Here is a 20960-nt window from a genome sequence, read left to right as displayed (position 1 = left end):
ACAGTCGATGCACCCCGTGCTGTGGCACGGCAGAGGATCTGGCGGTCTCCCCAGGCTGTCCCCATCACGCAGCCAGGGGCACCCCGTGCCGTCCCATGGCTGAGGCTGCCCCCAGCCCTTGTGCCCTCCCCATCAAACAGCTAATGCCACCCCCAGCCCTTGTGCCATCCCCATCAAACAACTAATGCCATCCCCAGCCCTTGTGCTGTCCCCATCAAACAGCTGATGCCACCCCCAGCCCTTGTGCTGTCCCCATCCCACCACTAAGGCCACCCCAAGCCCCTGTCTTGTCCCTGTCCCACTTCTGAGTGTGTCCTGTGCCAAGGCCCCATCCTCAGGCGTGCGAGGACGGGGGGTGGCTGGCCGGTCCCCTGAAGCTGGCTCTTGGTGATGTGCCACTGGCCCAGGAGCCACCTCTGGGGCTGGGACACTGCAGGAGAGTTACTTCTTCCAGGTGTGACCTGGCTCACAGGGACACCTCTGCTCGGATGACACCCTGTGATCTCCCTTGGGGAAGTCCTGGAGCCGCTAAAGCAGAAGCGTGCCGGGGTGGCGAGGTGTCCCGGGGCATTTCTCTGGGCAGATTTGAGCACGGTGTTATTTTGCAAGTGACTGGCTGTTTCGTGGCACTGAAGGCGCAGCCAGCTAGCATTGTCACCCGTCACGCTGTCCTACTTCCAGCAGCCTGGAAGTTGTTATTGCATCAGCTTTAATCCCAGTTCAAACACAGTCCTGACAGCTAGGGAATGTCACTTTTTATGTTGCTAACTCTGCAGCTGACTTGAGTTAATTTTGTTGTTGCTCGATTGTTTGGGGTGATGGTTTTTCCCCAAGGCGGTATCGTGCTGGTTTAAGATTGCCTGGGTAGCAAGCACTCTGGTGTTGAACCGTGCTTAATATTTAGTGTAATTTCTATTTATTGCATTAGTCTACAGGGCCGGAGAACAGCTCAGTTTCCGTTTCACCTTCCCAAGCTGTCTGGAGGTGAAACGTCCAAAGTACGTGGCTGCTCTCGGTGTTGTCTCTGTACTGCGCCGGGCTCGCTCACACATGTGTTTGTGCCTCTCCCTCATCTGCGGGGACTGGCCGTGGGAGCCTGCTCCCAGCCCCACGGCGAGGACAGAGGGCATTCGATGTGTCGCCTTCAGAGAGCCGCCCCAAGCCCTTCTCCAGCTCCCCGTCAGCGGGCACCAGTTGTAGTTTTTGGAGAGCTGCTCAGCGGCCGAGGGGGCTCAAGTGCGTTGGAGCGACCAAGCGCAAATCCTTCTGATTTACACTCAAATCCTGCATTTTATTCCTATCAGGGTAATCCTTCTGAATGTTCCCAAACACCCAGGACCGTGCAAGGCTGCTCTCAGGCCGGGGCAGATGTTGTTAAAGGGGCTTCCCTGGAGCACAGCCTAAGGAATAGTTCTCTGAGCACCCGAGGGTCCCGGCTTCATAACTCGGAGGGGTCCTCCAGTCCCATGCCGCCCTTGGAGGCGGCTGGACCAAGACCTTTGCAGCCGGTCAACGTGAGTCTTTCAGGCAAGACCTTGAAATCCAAGGTTGCGTCTGCTGTGATTAAATGTGGCCTATTCCTCCTCCTCCTCCCCCAAACGGGTCTCCATCATGGTCCCCAGTTCCTGCACTCGTCCGAGGAGGCAGCGTCCCCTCCACCAAGCGCCCGGCTCCTCGCCCCGCGGCACGGCCGGGCTCTGCGCGGAGGTTGGCTGACGGCAGCGGCGATGAGCTCTCCCCAGCCTTGTCCCCGAGCCTTTCCCAAGCATCAGCACTTTTCTTTGTTGCGCGTTATAAGGGCGCTTGTGTGCACTGAGGGCGCTGACATTTAAAAGCAGAATTGGAGAGTACAGTAAAATGCGTGCGGTTGTTGCCTGGATCCCCCTTTCTCTGGACAGTTGGTTAACTTAGTGCTCCCGTTGTTTTCTTCTCACTTTATTTTTCAGATATAATTAAAAATTTCTGATCACGGTGCTGTTTGCTTCTCCCGCCAGCAGTCTGGGTGGTAACTCAGTTAGTGCTGCTCTGCCTGGGGTCCCTCATTATTTTAATGTGAATTTCAGAGCTTATCTGTTCTGCGGCTGTGGCTGAACGTGGTCGGGCCCCGGCCATTTCACCGTAACCAACAGCAGCGCTATCTGGACAGCAAGCGAAGGAGTGTTGAATATTGTCTTTATGGGAATTACCAGGGAAAGACAGTGGTTTCCTTTAAGTAGCTTGTGATTAATCTGATTTAAAGCAAGGAAATCTGCAAGATACCCCTGTTTGTGGCTATTGCATGAGAGCAGTGCGTGTGACAGCCAGATACATGATCCTGGCATCTGAGATAACGCCGGTGCCAGCTCACCCGGGACCGACAAAATCTGAGCGTCAGCGAGCAGATGGCTAAAAACTACGCGTGGAAAGGACTAAAATTCCCTTCATCTCGGCCGTCACCTGTCCCTGTGGCTAAATATGCAGCTGGCCTCACAGCTGAGTATGCACGGTGCCGCGTGTGGCTGTGCCGGGAGGTGGTCAGGGTGTGCCGGGGCGCAGCGGTGCTTCAGCTGGGTGCTGCCTCCATCACCTCCCTTTTGCCGCGGCACGAGCCTGGGGCGAAGGGTCCGGTGCTGCGGCTTGGTACCCACGAGGAGAGTGAGCTGAGCGAGCGGGAGGTGACTGTGCCGGTGACCGAGAGGAGGGACGTGGTGATGCTCATCGGGAGATGCTTTGTGCCTGGCAGCTGGGTAGCGTGCACAAAGGTGGAACAAATTCGGTGTTGGGTTTCCCCGCTTTGCCCTTGGGAAGCTGAGAAAGAGGCCGGCTTTGCTGCAGAGCTGGGATGCTGCGGGAGCTCCTGAAGCTCCTCCGGAAGGCTGCTGGGTTCGGGGGCCTCCGACCTGCCCCATACAGCGCCGTGCGCCCCGGACACACGAGCTCTGGGGTGGGGAGTGCTGGCATAGCTGGAATAGTCCATGGTGGCGTTGGCTGATGGATCTGGTTACGGCAGGATGCTGTGTCTGCGAGCTGTGTTGTAAATGAAATCCCTGGCCCTCTATTTAGCTGGAATTACAGTTTCTGTCGTGAAAAGATCCTGGAGTCACATGGGCTCTTCTGCTTGCCCCGCCACACTGCCTTTGGAAATAGGAAGGGAGGCTGCCGGCAGCAGCAGGGTCCCCGCCTCGCAGCGCGGTGAGCACAGAAATGCGGCGGTGTCGGTGTGTGCACCAAGGGCTGAGATGGGGAAAGGGTCCTGAGGCGTCTGGAGTCCCCGGGGCATCGGCTGCCTCGTCCCCGTGCACCCGGCTGGGGGCTGGATCGCTGTAGGCATCGTGCTGGGGGCTCCTGGTGTGGTTCGAGTGAAGGCAGGGCTTGTTCTTGCTGCTCTATCCCTGCTTTCAGCTTGTGCTGCTGCTGGCAAATACATGATACCACAAAAGCAGCATCTCTCTCTGTCCTGGAGAAACTCCTTTGGGATGCGGCAGCGCTGCGGGCGGGACTCTGTCCTGCTGTCCTGAGCCACCCTTGGACCCTGCCGGTTCCTCATCCCATTCTTGGAAAATCCCCTAAAACCATGGCAAAAGGAGAACGGAAAATAGCAAACGAAGTCCAGAGTTTATCCTGGTGCATGTCTTTCTGTCTGGGGTAGGTCGCAGTGTGCAAGAGGTGAAGGAGCCATGATCCTGCAGCGCCCAGGAAGGGGAAGTGTTGCGTTGTCTGTGCATCCATTTCCCTTCCTATAGCACTAGGAGGGATCTCGAAGCTGGTGCCAAAGCAGGGAGGTGTGTGTGGGGGAGTTGTCCCTCCCCGAGAGCCCATCTACCACCTCTGTGTCCTCTTTTTTTTTTTTTTTTTAATTTTTACTTTATTGTTTTTACTCCGCTGTTGGAAAGCGCTTGCTTGGCTCTGAAGATGCTGGAAGTTCCTCTTCTGGCCGGAGAAGGCCAGGCAGAGTGGTTGTGTTTAATTTTAACTGCTTAGGCGAGGACAAAACCGCAGTGTGCATGTGTGTGTGTGTGTGTATGTGCCTGCTGGGGACCTTTGAACCGTCTCCATCTGCTCTGGGGCCTGGCGGCGTTTTGGGAGGTGGCATTTCTCCACAGCCCCTGCGTGGTGTGGGGCTGCCTCCCCGCAGAGCGGTGCTGCCCGAGCCGAGGACCGAAGGGTTAACCCTGGGGCAGGTTGGCACCGTTAAAGAAAATAGTAACTAAATGCAAAAGTTCAGGAGGTTAAAAAGCCTTTGAGTGGAACAGGTGCTGTTTAAAAGCACGGCTTTTAAATGAGAGCGATAAGTGCTGGTTATTGGAGTAAATTCCCTGTGATGGGCAAATAGTGGAGGGCTTGTAAAGGAGCTGGAAGAGCAAAGGGGAAACCTGTGACCAGCTCTGCCCGCGGGCACCACCGGGATCTCTGCTCCGGGGCAGAGCCAGCAGCGGCCACAGCATCTGCTGGGTGGAGAACCGGCCCTTCCAGGAGCTGGCACCCTGCAAAAGCCAAGCAGGATGGATGCGTGGTAGGATGGGGGTCCCCGTCCCTCTCACCAAGCAGGGGGATGGTGAGGGAGCCGGCCCCAGCGGGCACGTCTGGGCTTCTGGCAAGCTGTCGTGGCTGGGTCTGGCTTTCACCTGGCCTGCTCCCCTCTGCCATCAGCTGAGCGCAGTTGCAGTGGGAATCTGGCTGCTGCCCAGCATCACGAACCTGCATCTTGTCTAAACCAGATCCTCAAAATTGGTGTGAGCAGCTTCCTCCTCTCCCCCGGCACAGCTGCGGTACCTGCTCTCGTCGGCCCAGAGATGCCGACATCTCGCCTGGAGGAGGTGGCTCTGGCTGCATCATCCCTATGCGTCCCTGTGTGCCGTCAGCTGAGTGCGGTCCCACTGGCTGGGTATTTGCCCGTGGGGGGTATTTGCCCCCCCCAGTATTTGGGGCAGAGCCGATGCTGAGCTCCCCCAGCTCAGCAGAGTTCAGGCAGCAGCGCTGGGCCGTGCAGTCTGGCCCAGAGCCCTGCGGAAGGGAAGGAGGGGACGCAGTTCCCCTTTCGATGCCAGCGGTGCCACGGGCTGTGCCTGCCGCGGGGGTGAGTGCTTTGGCTCGGAGATGGCCTCCTGACCCCCTCGGGCTCGGTGCAGCAGTGGCTGCTTGTGGGGCACTCCATGTAGGAGCAGCGGCAGCAGCAGGGCACACAAGAAACCCTCATTAGGTGGCTGGTTACAGCCAGAAGTGCCCTGCAGGGCCTGAATACATTTGCATTGTAAGTCTATTGAAATCTGGGTTTGTTGGTTTGTTTTTTTTTTCCCCTGGAAAGACACTTCTGTGCAGCGGGGCTCTTTGTTCGGCTGGTTCCTCCTCCCCTCCTGCCCAGCGTGGCCAGCAATGCTGCCAGTGGGATCCCAGCGGATGGCTCTGCTCTGTCTTCTTCTGGATGCTGTCTGCTGTGGCCAACCCTGCAGCAGGGAACGGAGGGAGATGCTTTCCCCCATGCCGGCGGGGAATTAGTATTCCCTTGGGTTGGAGAGGGGAGCCTGGTTTAGCCAAGGCAGCTCACTGAAGTGTCCATCCATCCTGGGAAAATGGCACCTTTACCCCTGGGTCATGGCATTGCTGGGTTTTCCCTCCCGCGGAGGTGGGCCGGAGCAGCTGCCGGGAGCCCAGCCGGGGCTGAGCAGCTGGAGGGAGCACACTGATCTCGCTGCATCCCCAAAAGACATCTTCAAACAGACTTGGCTTTCCCACCCCTAGTTACTTTATCAGTGTTTGCTAAGCAGGATAATTTGCATATGTAGATCAGTAGCAGCAACACTTCTTGGCTCTCTTGGCTGTAGTTGGGGAGCAGAGCCTGGCCAGCCTAAGCAGAATCAAGGAGGACCTCCTGCAGATCTGCCCCGAGATAAGTCCCAGCTGCAAAGTTCAGGGATTGTTTGAAGATCTGGCAGACAGGGAGACCTTTGTGCTCGGACTGGGGCTTTCTGCCATGGGCGGTTTTCTTTCCGACGCTGCAAACCAACACCTCTTCCTTCTCCTTCACAGGTCCTGCGGCAGGAAGCAAACCTGGCCGAGATGTCTCGGCAGCACTGGCACCAGGGCTGGGTGGGAGAGGAGCAGCCTGGGGCTGTGGCGCTGGTAGATGCAGCTACGATCTCCTCCCTCTCGGAAGAGAGGTGCAATGTGATAGCTGGGCCAGGCCTTCGTCTGATATTACAGGCTTTTTCCTGCGAGCAGCCACCACCTTTCTCTCCTTCTCTGTCTGGTATTTTGCGAGGCCAAGGGCGCTGCTGCTGTGGCTGGGTCTCTGCCCTCCTCCCCATGCTTCCTGGGGGGGACCTGCCCGGCTCTGGTGCCCTGCTTGGCTCCCCAAGGGCAGGAGGCTTCAAGCAGCTGCCCGGTACTCCAGGCACCTCTCAGCCGTGCCCCAGGGCTGTGAGCGGAGCTTGGGGTTGATGCAGCGCAGACCTCGGGGATTCCATCCCGCGGGAAAGTGATACTGGGTGAAAAGTTTAATGCTGAGTTGGATTGTGGAGCGGCATGTTCAGGACACACAGCCGGAAGGGTCTGCTATGCTCCTTGCTTGGGAGGGTGGAAACATTTTCATTTATTTCTCTTTTTCCTCCCTCTGCAACCTCTGGCAAGGGAATAGCTGCTGCTCTGCACCAGCGAGGGACAGCCCAGACCTCCCGGAGAGCTCGGCAGAGCGAGCACTGGAGGAGCTCGGAAAGCTGGGCTCTCGGCTGGCATCTCCCACCGCAGCCCTGGGCTCTGCTGCCCTGGCTGTGTCCCTGCCGTGGCTCCAGGACATCTAGGCTTCACCTCTCCCAACCAAAGAACTCTGGCTGCTCTCTTAGTTCTTGTCTAATGCTGCCACTTGCATGGTGCTCCCCAGTCACCCTTTCCTCCTCTGTTCTTCCCCCAGAAAAACACCCGCTTTGCCCCATTCCGGTGTTGGAGGTGCAGGTGGCTCCGGAGCTGCTCTCCGGTTGCTGCCAGCCCCGGGTGCCCACCACCAGCCCCAGCCCAGCCCTGGGTGACAGCCGAGGCTTGTGTGGCCGTGGCTGGAGAAGCCTCTTGCACAAGAGTCCAGAAATAGCGATGCGTGGGCTGGCGGGCAGGGGCTGGGCAGATGCCAGGCAGACAGCCAGACACCAGGCAGGCTGCATGGGGCCGGCTGGTGGCGGGGAGGAACTGCGGGACTCAGCTTTCGGCTCTTGCAGCAAGGATGCTCCCAGCTGGAGCTGTGCTGCGGTCGGAGCTGGGGGGTGGTTGAAAACGTTGGCGGCATCTCCTCACCCAGAGCTGGTCTGTGTCACTGCAGGGTGATGGGTGTCTGTGTCTGGGTGGGTGCTTCCCCCCTCCCGGCCCCGGGGAGAGGGGGGAGGTTCAGCTGCTTTGCAGGTTTTGGGGTTTTGTTGTTGTTGGTTTTGCAAATGAAAAGGGCACGAAAACCAAAGTAAAAATAAAGCCCAGCAGTCTGGTGGGGCTGTTGTGTCCGGGCTGTGCAAGGACACCTGCCTGGGTTGGTGTGTGCAACGAGATAAGGCCTGTCAGGTGCAGCACGGAGGCGGCTCCGGTTTGGGCATCTCGGTGTATGGCGAGGCTTTCCAGGACACCCGCCTGGCCGGGCTCCGGGGCGGCTTGGCTGCCTGGTCCTCCAGGGCCGTGGCACTGCCAGGGCCTGCTGCGCGGTGTCACGCCAGGGGTGGCCAGCCGACGGAGGGGTCCCAGGGGTCTGGTGGCCCACAGGCAATTCGTCCAAGTGCTCAGCTCATGCCCCGCATAGGATAAAGAGGAAGATGTCAAAGGGGGGTTTGCAGCATGGCGTGGAGAGGCTGATGCCATGGGTAGGAGCAGCCAGGAAGTGTGGCCAGGGGAAGCATGTAGAAAAACCCCTGCATGCATGCAGAGAGCCATGCATGGAAAACCAGCCGCCCCAGGGGGCTGTGGGCTGCCTGCTGCCCCCATGTCTCTGCAGCCGCCATGCTGGAGGGGGAGCGGCTGCACCTTGTGCTGCTGGTGCTGCTGGTGCTGCTGTGACGCTCCCCGAGGCGCAAGCGGAGCGTGCTTTCCTGCCGTGAATGGGGTTGATGTGCTCAGCCAAACAGCCGTCGCCTTCCTGGCAGCTTGCTGCGCGGGGTGGCGGGGCCTCATGCTGCAGGGGGCTGTGGGGGCACAGGGTTTGGCTGTGGAGGATGGAGGGGGCTCTCCATCAGGACCTGTAAGGCATGGAGCAGGGACAGGCCATGGTACTGAGCTGGAGCCCGGGCAGGAGCAAATGGGGGGAGTTGGTGGGGGACGGAGAGCAGCCAACGCGTCCCACCATGCCTGCGCTGCCACCCTTGGGCAGGGCTGGCACCGCCAGCACTAACGGCTTGGGGACAAGGGGAGCTTTGGCATCAGGCAGTGTAGGGGTGGTTGTGGTACCCAGCAGCATCCCGTGGGGCAGCTGGGGGGGTGCGCTTGGCTCCCCGAAATACCCGGGGGTGGGGTGCGTGAGGGGTGGAAAATGGCAGCTGTGGGGCTGTACCCTGTGCTGCTGACTCAGTGCCCGGTGACACAAGCCCGTGGGGGTGGTGGGCTGTGGGCATGGGTCCTCACCACGCTGGGGCTGGGGCTGGCCCCCTGGGGAGGCAGGGCTGTGCCAGGGGCAGCAGCGGCTCCTCACCCTGGATGCCAGGTGCTGGTGGCTCCATGTGCCCCAGCCATACCAAACCACAGCCTTGGCATTGCTGCGCTCCCCCAAAATGTATCGGCTGCCTCCGAGCCTGGCGTGGACATCCCAGGGAGCGGGGATCAGGTGGTGGCAGCGCCTTGGTCGGGTCCCCTCAGGTGTCCCAGCCGGGGCGGTTGCCAATGCCACCCGCGTCCTGGCACTTCATGCTCCGGTGGCTCCGTCTTCCCCTTGTGCCCGGCGGAGCGTTATCCCTCCCGCCCGGTTCCCATCTGGCCCTGGCGCCTGGTCCAGGCCCTTCCCCGCACGGCTGAGCCTGCGGGCAGGATGCGGCTGAGGGCACCGGGGGATGCTGCCCGCACGGCCAGGACAGGGGCAGCGGTGCCGGACAGGCTGAAGGAGGGCAGCCTCTGCACTTGAACGCTTGGCTGGTGCCCTGACATATTGGGGTTGATGACTCTGGCACTTTAGATTTCCTTTGGCTACATGCAGCTGGGGAGGGTGGTTTAACCCCTGCCTGCCTGCTCCCCGCTCTGCTGACCCTGGTTGTACGGGGCAGGGCAGCTCCCGGTCCTGGGGGTCGCTGGAGCTGGGGGGAGCGGGGCCAGGAGGAGCGCGCGTCCTTCAGGAGCGGTTTGAGGGGCTGGCAAGGTTTTGCTGGGGAGAGGGCACAGCATCCCTGGGTCATAGGGAGGGGATAAGACCGTGGTGGACAGGGTGATGAAGCCAGGCTCCCCCTTCCCCCCCACTCTCCTTGGGGTGGCCGGGGGGCAGCCGCCTGCCCCTGTGCCACCACCGTCCTCTCCTCCTCCTCCTCCTCCCCGCTCCCCAGACCCCTGCCGAGGGTCGGCGTGGCTGCACGGGGGGGGGACGCTGAGCTCGGCTCCCCCCGGCGAGGCAGGGGCGGGAGGCGGGACGCGCTGCCATTGCCAGGCGGCACCTCCTTCCCTGGGCACCCCCGGCAGAAGAGCCGCCCCGTGCCCGGGCAGGCGGCCGTGCCCGGCTCTCCCCTCCAGCCCCCGCCCGGGCCTGCGGCCCCCCGCCTCCCGCCCTCGCCCGCTGCCTTTGTTGTGAGATGAGAGCCGGCTGGCGGGGCTGAGCCGGCGCAGCCCTCCCGAGCATGGAGCCGCTGAGCCACCGCGGCCTGCCGCGGCTCTCCTGGATCGACACCCTCTACAGCAGTACGTGCTCGGGGCCGGGGGGCGGCGGGGAGGGCGGGGGGGGGGCCGGGGCGCCGGGGCCCCCCTACCTGTTGTGTAACGCTGCGTCGCGCCGGGGAGGGCCGCTGGGCCGGCGATCCGCTGCCGGGGGGCTCCCGGGCTGAGCCCAGCCCGTGCGAGGGGCCGGCGACGCTGGCAGGGGGTCGCGCTCCCCTCCCTCAGCCTCCCGCACGCCCCAGCGGCCCGGCAGCGCTGGCCGGAGTCGGTCCCGCATCCCCCAGGCTCCGGGGAGCTGCTGCCCGCTCCAGGGGGCTGCGTGAGCGGGATGGGTGAGGGTGGCCCGTCCTGTGGGGCTCGCTGGGGCCGGAGCGGCTTGGCCGCTGGCGCTGCCCGTGGGGGTCCCTGGGGACATGGGTGCTTTCTGCCCCGGGTCCCATCCCCGTCCCTCCGTGGCCGTGGGAAGGCTCCTCTCCCCCAGCCGTGATTTTCGCAGTGAGCTCCGAGACACCGCGCTGAGGATGCTGTGGCAACGCGGTGTCGGTACCCGGGGGCTGGCAGCCGGCGGGGCCGGGGGCGTCCTGCAGCAGCCCGGGGGTTGTGAATCCCCCCGTCCCACGGACAGGCAGCAGGGAGGAACGAGCCCTGGAGCCATGCCGGTCCCGGGGCTGCGGCGGCTGTCTCAGTGGCGGCCAAGGGAGCTGGGGACACGGCGAGGGGGACGGGGGGGCTCGGTCACAGGGTCCCCGTTGTTTATTCTGGGGGAGCGTTGAGCTGCGTGGGCACCCCGGGGATGGATTTTGGGGTGGGGAGGTTGAGCTCGGAGCTTGGCGTTTGTGGGGCAGTGAGGTTTGGCATGGGTGGGTGCGTGGGAAGGTGGGATGTTCTAGAGAAGGGGGCACGGTGCTTCCTGCAGGGATCTGGCATCTGGCATGCCCTGGAGGGAGCGGGGGCTGCGGGGGGCTGTGGGTGTTGCAGACGGCTGAGGCCCCCCAAGTTTTCCAGCCTGAAGCCTCCGACACCCACAGCCGGAGGCCACATCCAGCAGCAGCAGTCCTGGGGTCCAACGCAGCTGTGCAGCTTGTGCAGGCGGCTGGGCTGGAGCCCAGAGGCCGCATCCAGCCCCAGCCTCCGCATGCTCCTTCCCAGCCACGGCGTCTCTGCAAAGCGATGGCTCTGCCGTCCCAAATTCTCCTCCAGCCACCCTCGCCATGGAGGGGAGAGGCATGGAGGAGGCTGCTCGGTGTGGTGCCCATGGTTCGGGGGATGCGGAGTAGGACCTTTGTCATGCCGGAGAAGGCGGCAGTGCCACGGAGGAGATGCTGTTTGTGTTGAGCCACCCTTTGGAGGAGGCCCGCGGAGGCAGGTCCGAGGCCAGCTCACGCATCCGTGTTGTCATGGTGAATTTTCACCCAGGCACCGGGAAACCGCAGCGCTTCCCCAAAACCTCGAAGGCTCTGTGCAGATGTTGGGCTTCTTCTGGCAGTGGGATAGGACAGGCGAGTGTTGGGGTGTGCCGGTGCACTCCTGGGGTGCCGGGGAATGGCATGCGCCTGGCTGGAAAGTGAAGAAAATGCTGCCCTGAGCTGCTGTCACTGTGCTGTCACCCGCCTGGGCTGGGAAGGAGCCAGCTGCTGTCCTTGGCTGTGCTCCCTCTTGGGGACCATCGCTCTGGAATTACCCTGGGTCAGAACTGGGAAGACGTGGCAGAGTGGAAACATTATTTTCCTGGGGAAAATAATCCCCCATGGGGACACGTTCCTGGCCCTGTCACCCTCCTGGGGCCACGTGCCAGGCTGCGGGATCCCTGCCCTGCTGGGTGTTGGTGTCCTGCGGGTGCCAGCCCTTGGTGTGTGATGGGGCTGGATCCAGCTCTGGGCCATAGGGCTGGGGTGTCCTCGACCCCCAAAGCGGTTCCCCTGGGCCAGGCTGCCTCCCTCTCCTCAGTCCCCATGTCTGGGGTGGAGCAGGAGGATTTCCACTGCTGCTAAAAAACGGGAGCAAAAATAGCGCTGGGTTTTGGCACGGGCACAGGAACAGGCTGCAGGGGCAATGCAGCTGCGGGGGAAGGAGGGAGGCGCTTGGTTTGGGTTGGCTGGGTGGCAGGAGCACCCCACAGGCAGGGAGACACAGGGGCCAGCCCCTCTGTGTCCCCTCACCCAGCAATGTCCCCCTCGCCCATCCTGGCTGCTTGGTGGTGGCTGGTTCCCTCCCTGCAGCGGGTGCTGGGGGTGCTGGGGAGGTCCCTCTGCCCGGTCTCCCCAGGTGAGAGCCCCATAAATACTGCACAGCCACGGGTGGCACAGCTGGAGGCACAGCTGGAGCCATGGGGACACGGCTCCGTCCTGCCTGCAGGCAGTGCAGGGTCCCTCTCCCTGGGTGCCTGTTGGGGCACTGCCTGTAGGTCTTGTCCCCAGCTCAGGTCTGGGACTGGGACTTAGATCTGCTCCAACTGGGAGCAATGGCTGCGTGAGCGCCGGGTCATTCCCGCATCCCCGCAGGCCAGTCCCTTCCCCCTCCGTGCCATCGATGCTGCCTTCTTCCCTGCACTGCTGCGAGTGTCACCTCCCAGGGTCCCCAGCCGCCTCATTAAAGCTGTGTTCCTCGTTACCTTGCTGCCGAGCCGCCCCAGCCCGGGTTGCCAGGTCTCCCACAGGGCCGGTGCCACTCTGGGTGCCCCTGTTGCCCACACCGCGGTTAAGCCTGAAGCTGCAGACCTTGGCCTTGGTGGAGGGGAGGCAGTGGAGCCTGATGGCCTCTGAGTTGGTGTGCCTGGTGGGGACCGTCAGCTTTGTCCCCTCTCTGCTGCCTTGGCTCCCCCTTAGGCAGGCCTGATGGGGAAGGGTGCTTGGGTGAGAGGTTTGGGTTTCTCTGGGGCATCCCCAGCCTGGGGACAGTGCCCCGTTGGGTGGGCTCAGGGGAGGTGGCCATCATGGGGGGACACCAAGCTAATGCACCTCATGTTGCTTCACTCCTGGCCGGTGCTGGAGGCATCCTAGCTGGCACCCATCAAAGGCAGGAGGGACATCCCACCCCGAGGAGGCAGGATGAGTTACAGCAGGGGATCCCCTTTCCCTGGAAGCTGAGGACCAGAGGGAGCTACGGGCTCCCCCATCTCTGCCCATCCAGCTCGCTCATACCCAGTCAGCTCCTGGGTTGAACGGGACCGCTGTGGCCCGGTGCGGGTGGCACCCCAGCCTCTGAGGGATCGTTGTTAGCTGCTAATTGAATGAGGCAAGGTCCGAGAGGGGCTGCGGTGCCCTGGCAGAGCTGGGGTGCATCTGGTCCATGTCAGGGCTCTCCTCCATCCCACCCCCAGATGCAGGATGGGACCCCCCATCCCTCACCACTGGCACCAGCAGGGCTCCTGGCCTGAGCAGGCTTCGCAGCAGTCTTTGATTTAAAGATTTATCCACTTTAAATATGAAGCCGAATGCAATATTAATGTGCTGAGTGGTGTTGGCGGGAGTCGGGGAGCACGTGGGGCCATGGGAGCACGAAGTACCGGCGGTGTGGGGTTTGGTCTGGGACGGCTGCTCCAGCCCCACGCACCCGGTTTTGGCCAGGGTCTCTGCCAGGGTCTTGACTGGGGTCCCCCCACTGCCCGCGGCCAGGGAGCCCGTGGGGATGGCTGTGGGGCTGCTGGGCAGGGAGGAGAGCAAGGGGCTGATGTGGGGTCAGGTTGGGTGACCCGTGCCTGCCACCTCTTCCGGAGCTGCCGAGGGGGTCTCAGCCATGGGCCCCGGGCGGGGGGTGCTGGCTGCACCCCGCGGCCACCCCTGCCGCAGCCGGGCTCCCTTCCCCCTCCCCTTTGTCAGCATCTCGGGGCTGCTGCAGCCGCCTCTTCCCGCTGCCACCGAGCCGCTGCTGTTTCCATGGTAACAGGTTAGGATGTACCCCGGTTCCCCTGCTGCGCCCCGGGGACCTGCCGCAGACCTTGGACCCCCCCCCCCCCTCCCACTCAGGGTTCCGGCTCCCCAAAATGGCTTCCCCCGGGCTGTGGGTGACAGAGGGGGGGCTGTGGGACAGCTTAGGGCATCCAAAGATGGGTGCTGACCTGGTGTGGCGGTGGCCTTGTCCTGGGCTGGCAAAAGCAGACCCCTTCTGCCCACTCACCCCCCCCCCCCCATGGCCTGAGCCACCCACTTGCCATGGAGCTGCCGCCATCCCCCTTCTTCCAGGGTGGGTGACAGCGTCCTCCATGCTGCGGACCCAGGCGTCCTGGCACCCGTTCCCATGCTCTGAGGAGGATGGGCATGGCGAAGCGGGCAGTACGGCGGCTGTGGCTGCCAGCCCGGCTCCATCCCTCCCCGGGGATGGCACAGGGATGGTGCCCGCCGGGCGGCCAGAGCAGAGCCGCTTGTGTGGAGCCGGGACGTCTGGCAGAGCAGCTGTCCCTGTGCAGACGAGGCCTGAGGCCTCTCGGTGCCGTTAATTATGCAAATATAGGGAAGTGTGTCGAGCAGAGGATGCCGTGCAGGCCGAGGATGCTCTGTGTGACGCCCTGCCTGCTCGGCTGGGCAGGCAAAACGCAGGCAGCTGAGGCCGGCGGGGCTGGGGTGGGCTACGGGTGTGGGTGTATGTGTCCGTGCGTGGCCCTGGGTATCGGACATGGGGTCAGTCGCCCACAGGTAACCGCAGGCTGGGGCGGTTGTGGTGTGCCATGTGGTGACCCTTGGCCGTGCTGCTGCCTGGATGCTCACCACCACCCTCTCTTCCCCTGGCAGACTTCAACTATGGTGCAGACGAGTACGACGCCGAGGGCAATGAGGAGCCTAAGGCGCTGCCGGAGGGCTCAGAAACCATGCCCTACATCGACGAGTCACCCACCATGTCCCCCCAGCTCAGCGCCCGTGGCCAGGAGAGCGGGGACGGCGTCTCACCCACACCCACCGATGGCCTTGGCACAGGGGTAGGTGCTTGGGATGCGGAGCTCTATGCCGGGTGTGGTTGAAGCTGGGGCTGAGGGTGCCCGGCTCGGTTGTTTCAGCAGTGTCGGCAGTGCTCTGGTGCTGCTGTGACCTGGGGGACTGTCCCCTGGCGTCCCAAACCCTGCTGGCTGTGGCCTTCTGGGCTCTGGGGAGCAGTGCCCTGTTCAGCTGCTGTTGGCGAGGGTGCCACGTCTGTGGGACACAATGTGTCCCTGCCCTGTCGTGCCATGCTGGTGGCAGAGCCAGGATGGCACGGGCCGGTCGGAGAGCGGGCTCCAGGTGCTGGAGCCCAGCCGGGCTTGCTGGGAGGCGTGGGGTCCGTGGGGGTCCCCGGCATCCCCTGCCCCCTGCTCCGGGGAGCCCTTGGGGACAGGGCGCAGCCGCTCCGCCGGGCTGCCGGCTCCATCTAGCGGCACTTGGGGACGAGCCGCCAGCTGGGGAGGGACCCCTCGCTCCCCCCTCCTATTCTGGGGAACTTAGATTTAACCCCTCCTCTCCCTCTGCTCTGCCGAGGGAATCCTCGGGAAGCCCTTGGGGGTCATCCAGGATCTTTCCTGGAGAGCTGCGGGGCGGGAAACCAAAGGGGGAAAATGTTTTTCCAGAGTAAAAGTTTCCGTAAAGCCCGGGGCGGTGGGGCCGCAGTCCCCGGGGACATCGGGGCTGCCGTCCCGGGCCGTGCCCCGGACCAGTGGACTCTTGGCAGGGCAGCGGGCGCCTCTGGCCCCTCGGCACAGGGCTCGGGGCTGGGGCGGGGGGCGACCGCCCGGCCTGGGGCTGGGGGACCCCCCCCTCCCCCCCCGGCGCCTGCCGCTGCCCGGGCTGGCCGAGCTGCCGGGGTCCCGCAGCGGGCCGGGGGCTGGGGTTTGGCAGGGGGAGGAGGCCGGGCTGGGAAACGTGAAGGTTTTTGCCGTGGAAAGAGTTAAGCCCTTAACCCGGATGCTGAGGCAGAGGAGGCGAGAGGTGTGGCTTCCTCCCCAGAGCCCGCTGCTGCGCAGCATCCTCCTCCCGGCACCCAGCGCGGCCCCACGGCGGTCCCTGGGGAGGGAGGGCGGGAGGGAGGCCGGGCTGCCGGCCCTCTGCCACCCTGCTGCGCGAAGGACCCCGTCCCAGGGCTGGCTCCAAGCCCCCCGGCCTCGGGGCCCCTTGTCCCCCCGCGGGACGTTGGGCACAGCCCTGCGAGCCCCAGCCCTGACGCCCCGGTGCCAGGGTTTGGCAGTGGGGTTTGGCAATGGATGTGCTGTGGGCGATGGGCTCCGTCCCCCGGGGGCTGGCAGGGATAGCGGAGGGTGGTCCTGGGGAAGCGGGGTTGCGGGGAGACCGTGGGGGATGCTGGCAAAGCGGTGCCCGTGGGGGCTGGTGGAGCGTGCTGGGGCTGGACACGAGTGGTGAAGCCGGCTTGGTTGGCACTAATGGGACTGAGAGGTGTTGGAGCTCAGCGCTGGCTCTGCCTCCATCTCTTTATCTGCAGCTGCTTGCACCGGGGCTTAGCAGGGCATCGTCTGAATACCAGCACGATTTCCCTCTGTGTGTCTAGTCTCATGACGGGCATGGGCTTGTGTGCGGATCCCGCTGTGGCCGGTGGCACGGGGTGCTGGGCTCGCCCCATCGCTCTTCTCCAGTGAGGCAGGACTGGTGTCGCTGCCTTTTGGAGGTGTCACCTCCCAGCCTGGGGGGCTGGAGGAGGTTTCTGGTGGAGCATCTCTTCTTGCAAGCTTCTGGGGCTGCTGTGACCGTGTCTAGGGCCACCGGGCCTCTGGGTGCAGACACGGCCAGTCCTCCCCTCTCCTGCCTGGAAAACACAAGCACCGTGGTCACGGTGTGGGGTGGTGGCCCAGCCTCTGCTCAGGTGCTGCTGGGTTTGGCATTGCAGGTGGCTTTCCCCTGGGCAGGGAGCGTTCCCCACTCCGGGGACCTGGCCGCAGCGGGCAGGGTCCTGGTGCCCTGGTACAGACCCGTCTTAGCAAAGGCTGGGCAAAGCCTGAGCTGCAGCATGGACACAGGGCTGGGCACAGGCTCTGGAAAGTCCCCGTGTCTGCGTCCCTGCCCGCTTCTCACAGCGGGAGTTTGTTCCAGGCTTGGACAGGCGCGGTGAGGAGAGGCAGCTCCTGTGGGCAGAGCACGTGCGGCCGCTGGTTCCCCTTTTGCCGCCGAGGAGCGGAGGGAAACTGCTGAAACAGCTCTTGCGTTAGCGTCCCCTCCTCCGTCCTGTTCTTACTCCATTTGCCAGGGCCCGCGATGTCCCTCACAGGCGTCACGCCAGCGCTTGTGTCCCTGCTCCCCGGCTGCCCCGGGGCTGTGGTCGGGCTGGGGCAGCGGTGAGGTGCCAGTGCTGATCCCCGTGGGATGTGGGGCAGATGCTGCGGGAGGGCATGTGTCTCAGCTGCGCTGCCCTGCGGAGCCGCTGCGTCCCCTCTAGGGCGGGGAGGGGTCCGGGACCCTTTTGGGGGTGCGGAGCCAGGTCCCCTTACGGGACCTGATCCTGCCGCTGCCCTCCAAGGTCGCTTCTCGCTGGCGGCAACCCCCGTGGTCCAGCTCTCTGCGTGCCCGCGGGACACGGGGGGACTGGGGGCCCGTGGCAGGCGGGATGGGTGCTCTCCCCTCGCTGGCAGGGGACCCCTCCCCGTGGCTCTGCCTGGGCACGCCGAGCTCCGCCGGCCTTGGGAGAGCCGGCTCGGGCAAGGCGGCCGCTGCGCGCCCCAGCCCTGACCACCCGCCGCCGGCGGAGCGGCCCCACCTCCAGCGCCGGGAGATGCATTTCCTGTAGCGAGCAGGCAGGGCGGAGCGGCGGGGCTGGCTGGGGTGCAGGGCGGCGGGCAGCAGCCCTCCATCGCTGGCGGCCCCCCCGGGGGCTGAGCGGAGGCCAGGCCGTCCCTCTTGTCCCACCGCCGGTGACCCCGGAGCCGCCGCCGCTGCTCGGAGGGTGGTTGTGCAGCCGCCCCGGGAGCGCCTGGCGCTGCGGCCGGGACGGCGGGGCCGAGGGCCGGAGCTGGGGCAGGCGGGAACACCGGGGATCCCATAATGGCTCCTTTCATCCTGCGGCGGTGGCCCGCGTCCAGGACTGAGTCAGGCTGGGCCGGTTCAGCCGCGTGAGCCCCTCGCCTGGAGCCTCGCGGGGTCCCCTCCGCCCCCCGCTGCCCAGCCTGCCATGGAGGAGGAAGAGGAGGCCATAGGGTACCTGGATAAAGTGCTGGAGGATGAAGATGACTCTGAGCCGGGAACCCCCACCAGCCCCGGGTCTCCGTTCTCGGCCAGCGAGAAGGTGGGCAGCAGGGGCCACCCCGCTCCTGCGCTGGGCGGCGGTGGGGGGACAAGGGGCATCTCGCTGGTGCTGGTGATGCCCAGGTCTCGGGGCAGCTCCTGGGTCGGGTGCAGCGGGTTCTGGTGGGGGGCAAGCTGGGGGGGCAGCGGGAGCATCACCACAGCCCCGCCACCCCCCCGGGCCTGCCTGCGGCCAGGGGCACGGGGCAGGGCTGCACCGGGCGTCGGCTGCAAAGGGCTCGGTGGGTGCTTGCCCAGAGCGGGGCGAGCACTCGGCCTTCCTCCTGTGGGGAAGCGGTGGCTACGCATGCTGCTGGGGGGGGCTGTGTGGCTTAGCAGAGCCGGCACCGGATGCTTCGGAAGGGGCTGGACCACGCTCTGCCACTGCCCTGCTGCATGGCCACCGGCAAACCCCCTAAACAGCCCCAAACCCCAGTGCTGGGGGGTAGCCCCAGGGGACCCCTGTGCTGGCAACCCTTCTCTCGCCTGCCCTGCCAGGGGTGCCTGGGGTCTGGCACAGGGCTGGAGGAGGGCTCTGGCCCCGCTCTCCCTGGGGTCTCCTGCACTGGGTGACCACCAGACCCTGCTTTAGGGCTGCTCCTCTGGGTCTCGGGGGTCCACCTGGCATCGTCCCCGTGGGGTGCTGCAGGCCCCGGGCGCGGACAGGCCCCTTATCTCCCTGGCTCCCACGCAGAGCCCAGGCTGGGGGAAGCAGGAAGAGCCCGTGACTAATCGGTGGCAAAGAGCCCGCGAGCTCCTAGTACACAAAACTGGCCCCCCGCATACCCCCCTGCCGCGCCGGTCACCATGGCCTGGCTTTAACAGTGCAGCCTGGCGGGGAACCATGGGGTGGACGCCCCTGTTGGTGCAGCAGCCCCTGGATGCTGGAGTGGGATGGGGAGATGCTGATCTGTGGCTGTGCCCACCCTGGGGCCATGCACCCCTGGGTGTTTGCAGCTGCCAGGCACAACGGGCAGGGCTGGCAGGGGCAGGCAGCGCAGACAGGAGCGAAACAGGACCAATATACCCCCAAACTGTCCCGAATTGCTCATTGCCCTGAGCAACTGATGGGCCTGTGCCTCTGCTTGGTCCTGGTCTGGGTGGCAAAGCTCAGCTCCTGAGTGATTTTTAGGACAAATAGTGCTGTGGGGGAGGCCAGGGCACACCGGGCCTTTGATGCAGTCCAGGGGCTGGGGCATCCATGCCTGGGCACTGGCAGAGCCTCGCTGGGGTTCCCGAAGCCCACCAGCCCGGCTGAGCATTGCCTGACTCCCTGCTGTGAGAGTTGTGCTGCTGGAGCATCAGTGCTGCAGCAGGCATGGGCACGGGCTGGGCCACCAGCTGGGCCACCGGCGGCTGGAGCGGCAGCAGGGCCCCGCGCAGCCTGGGACCTGCCCCGGTGCCACCGGGCAGTGACTGCTGGGGTGGCACTTTCCTGGGAAAGCCTCAGCTGAGGAAAAGGGCGGTGCTGGATCACGTGGCAGCACCATCCACCATCGGGCATGATTTCACCGGGAGCCTCTGGACTCTGCCCTGGGAGAGTCCTGCCGTGCTGCACGCCGCCCTGGAGCGCTGCCAGCGGCACTGGGCTCCTGGCCAGCCAGGAGCAGAGAGAGGAGCAAAGCCAGCGCAGCGCGTGGCTTCTCAGCTGGCTCCAGCCTGGCTGTGCCGCCCAGCGGGCACGTGCCCGGCCCTTGCCGTGGAGCTTCCCTGACGCTGGTGGGGATACATGCCCACGCAGGGATCCTGGGGATGGGCCAGTGGGATGAGGGGTTTCCTCCTGTGCCGGTTGCTGGCTCAGCCGCGTTCCTTGCTGTGTTGCACAGGGAGAGCGAGATGCTGGCAAAGGCCTGGAGATGCGGAAGCTGGTGCTCTCCGGTTTCCTGGCCAGCGAGGAGATCTACATCAACCAGCTGGAGGCCCTCTTGTTGGTGAGCACAGCCCCCAGGCCGGGCATCCCCTCCAGGGTGGATGGCTGGGTGGGTGGGTGGATGGATGGATGGATGGGGTAATTTCTTCCTGGACAGCCTCCCCCAGGCAGGTCTGGCCTGGGTGCTACCTGGGCAGGAGCAAAGCTGCAGGAGCCATGCCAGAGCCAGCCTTGCTGTGGTCTGACCGCCTCCTTCTCACCTCCCCCCACTGCCATCATGCCTGGCAGGGAGGTATTTATAGCCCCGCTTCCTCTTACGGACTCGCTGGCCCTCGTGGCAGAGACGCTATTGCACAACATGGGGGTCACCGCCACCATGGACGGGGAAGTCTGCGGGGATGCACGAGCTGGGAGCGGCCCCTCGGTCCAGCTGCCGACTGGGACCCGTCCCGGGCAGCCCTCACTGCCGGCTCGGATCCCCCTCGTCCCCAGCACCCCCGGGCTCCTGCACCAACAACGTTAGCATGGCCACCGAGGAGGTGGCCATTGCTGCCCACGGTGTGGTGGCAGGGCTGCCTGCAGCATTTGGGTCTGGGCTGCCGTGAGCCACGGTGTGGGGTTGGAGGAGTCTCAGGGTCGCTTCTCCTCCCAGCCCTCATCTCAAATGCTCTCCTCTCTCCTTTGGCAGCCTATGAAGCCGCTGAAGGCCACGGCCACTACGTCGCAGCCCGTCCTCACCCTCCAGCAGATTGAGACCATTTTCTACAAGATCCAGGACATCTACGAGATCCACAAGGAGTTCTACGACAGCCTGTGCCCGAAGGTGCAGCAGTGGGACAGCAACGTCACCATGGGCCACCTCTTCCAGAAGCTGGTACGCGCCTTCCTCGGGGCTTGCTCCGCTTGGAAGAGGAGGAGGGCTGGGGAGATGGAGCACCGTGCTGTGGGGCTCGGCCCCATGGCGTGGCTCAGCTCACACCCTGCCACGTGCTCGCCGGTGGCCGTGGGACTTGTTGCATACCTGCCTGCTGCAGCCGCTGCTGCTTGCCCGAGCCCTCCTATCGCGGGATGGGAGTTAGTGCAGCCTCTGTGCCCCTCGCTGCGGC

At 64.4% G+C, this 20960-nt stretch overlaps 1 protein-coding gene across 3 annotated transcripts in view; it reads left to right on the top strand.

Moving 5' to 3' along the window:
- Positions 1 to 20960, top strand: part of ABR (ABR activator of RhoGEF and GTPase) — a 40508-nt gene that overhangs the window by 447 nt on the left and 19101 nt on the right. The window contains exons 1-4 of one of the 3 annotated variants that reach the window (XM_075518437.1): positions 9667 to 9819; positions 14523 to 14707; positions 19811 to 19915; positions 20543 to 20728. In XM_075518437.1, coding sequence (XP_075374552.1) covers positions 9759 to 9819; positions 14523 to 14707; positions 19811 to 19915; positions 20543 to 20728 — 537 coding nt within the window. In that variant the 5' untranslated portion in view covers positions 9667 to 9758. Of the gene's footprint in view, positions 1 to 9666; positions 9820 to 14522; positions 14708 to 17484; positions 17986 to 19810; positions 19916 to 20542; positions 20729 to 20960 lie in introns of those variants that run through there. The other 2 variants (XM_075518435.1, XM_075518438.1) reach the window with 2 other exon arrangements.

The sequence above is a fragment of the Mycteria americana genome, chromosome 15, assembly GCF_035582795.1.
Source record: "Mycteria americana isolate JAX WOST 10 ecotype Jacksonville Zoo and Gardens chromosome 15, USCA_MyAme_1.0, whole genome shotgun sequence".
Taxonomy (NCBI): Eukaryota; Metazoa; Chordata; class Aves; order Ciconiiformes; family Ciconiidae; genus Mycteria; species Mycteria americana.
The sequence above is the reverse complement of the archived record's forward strand: the minus strand, read 5'-3'. Positions and strand labels throughout refer to the sequence as shown.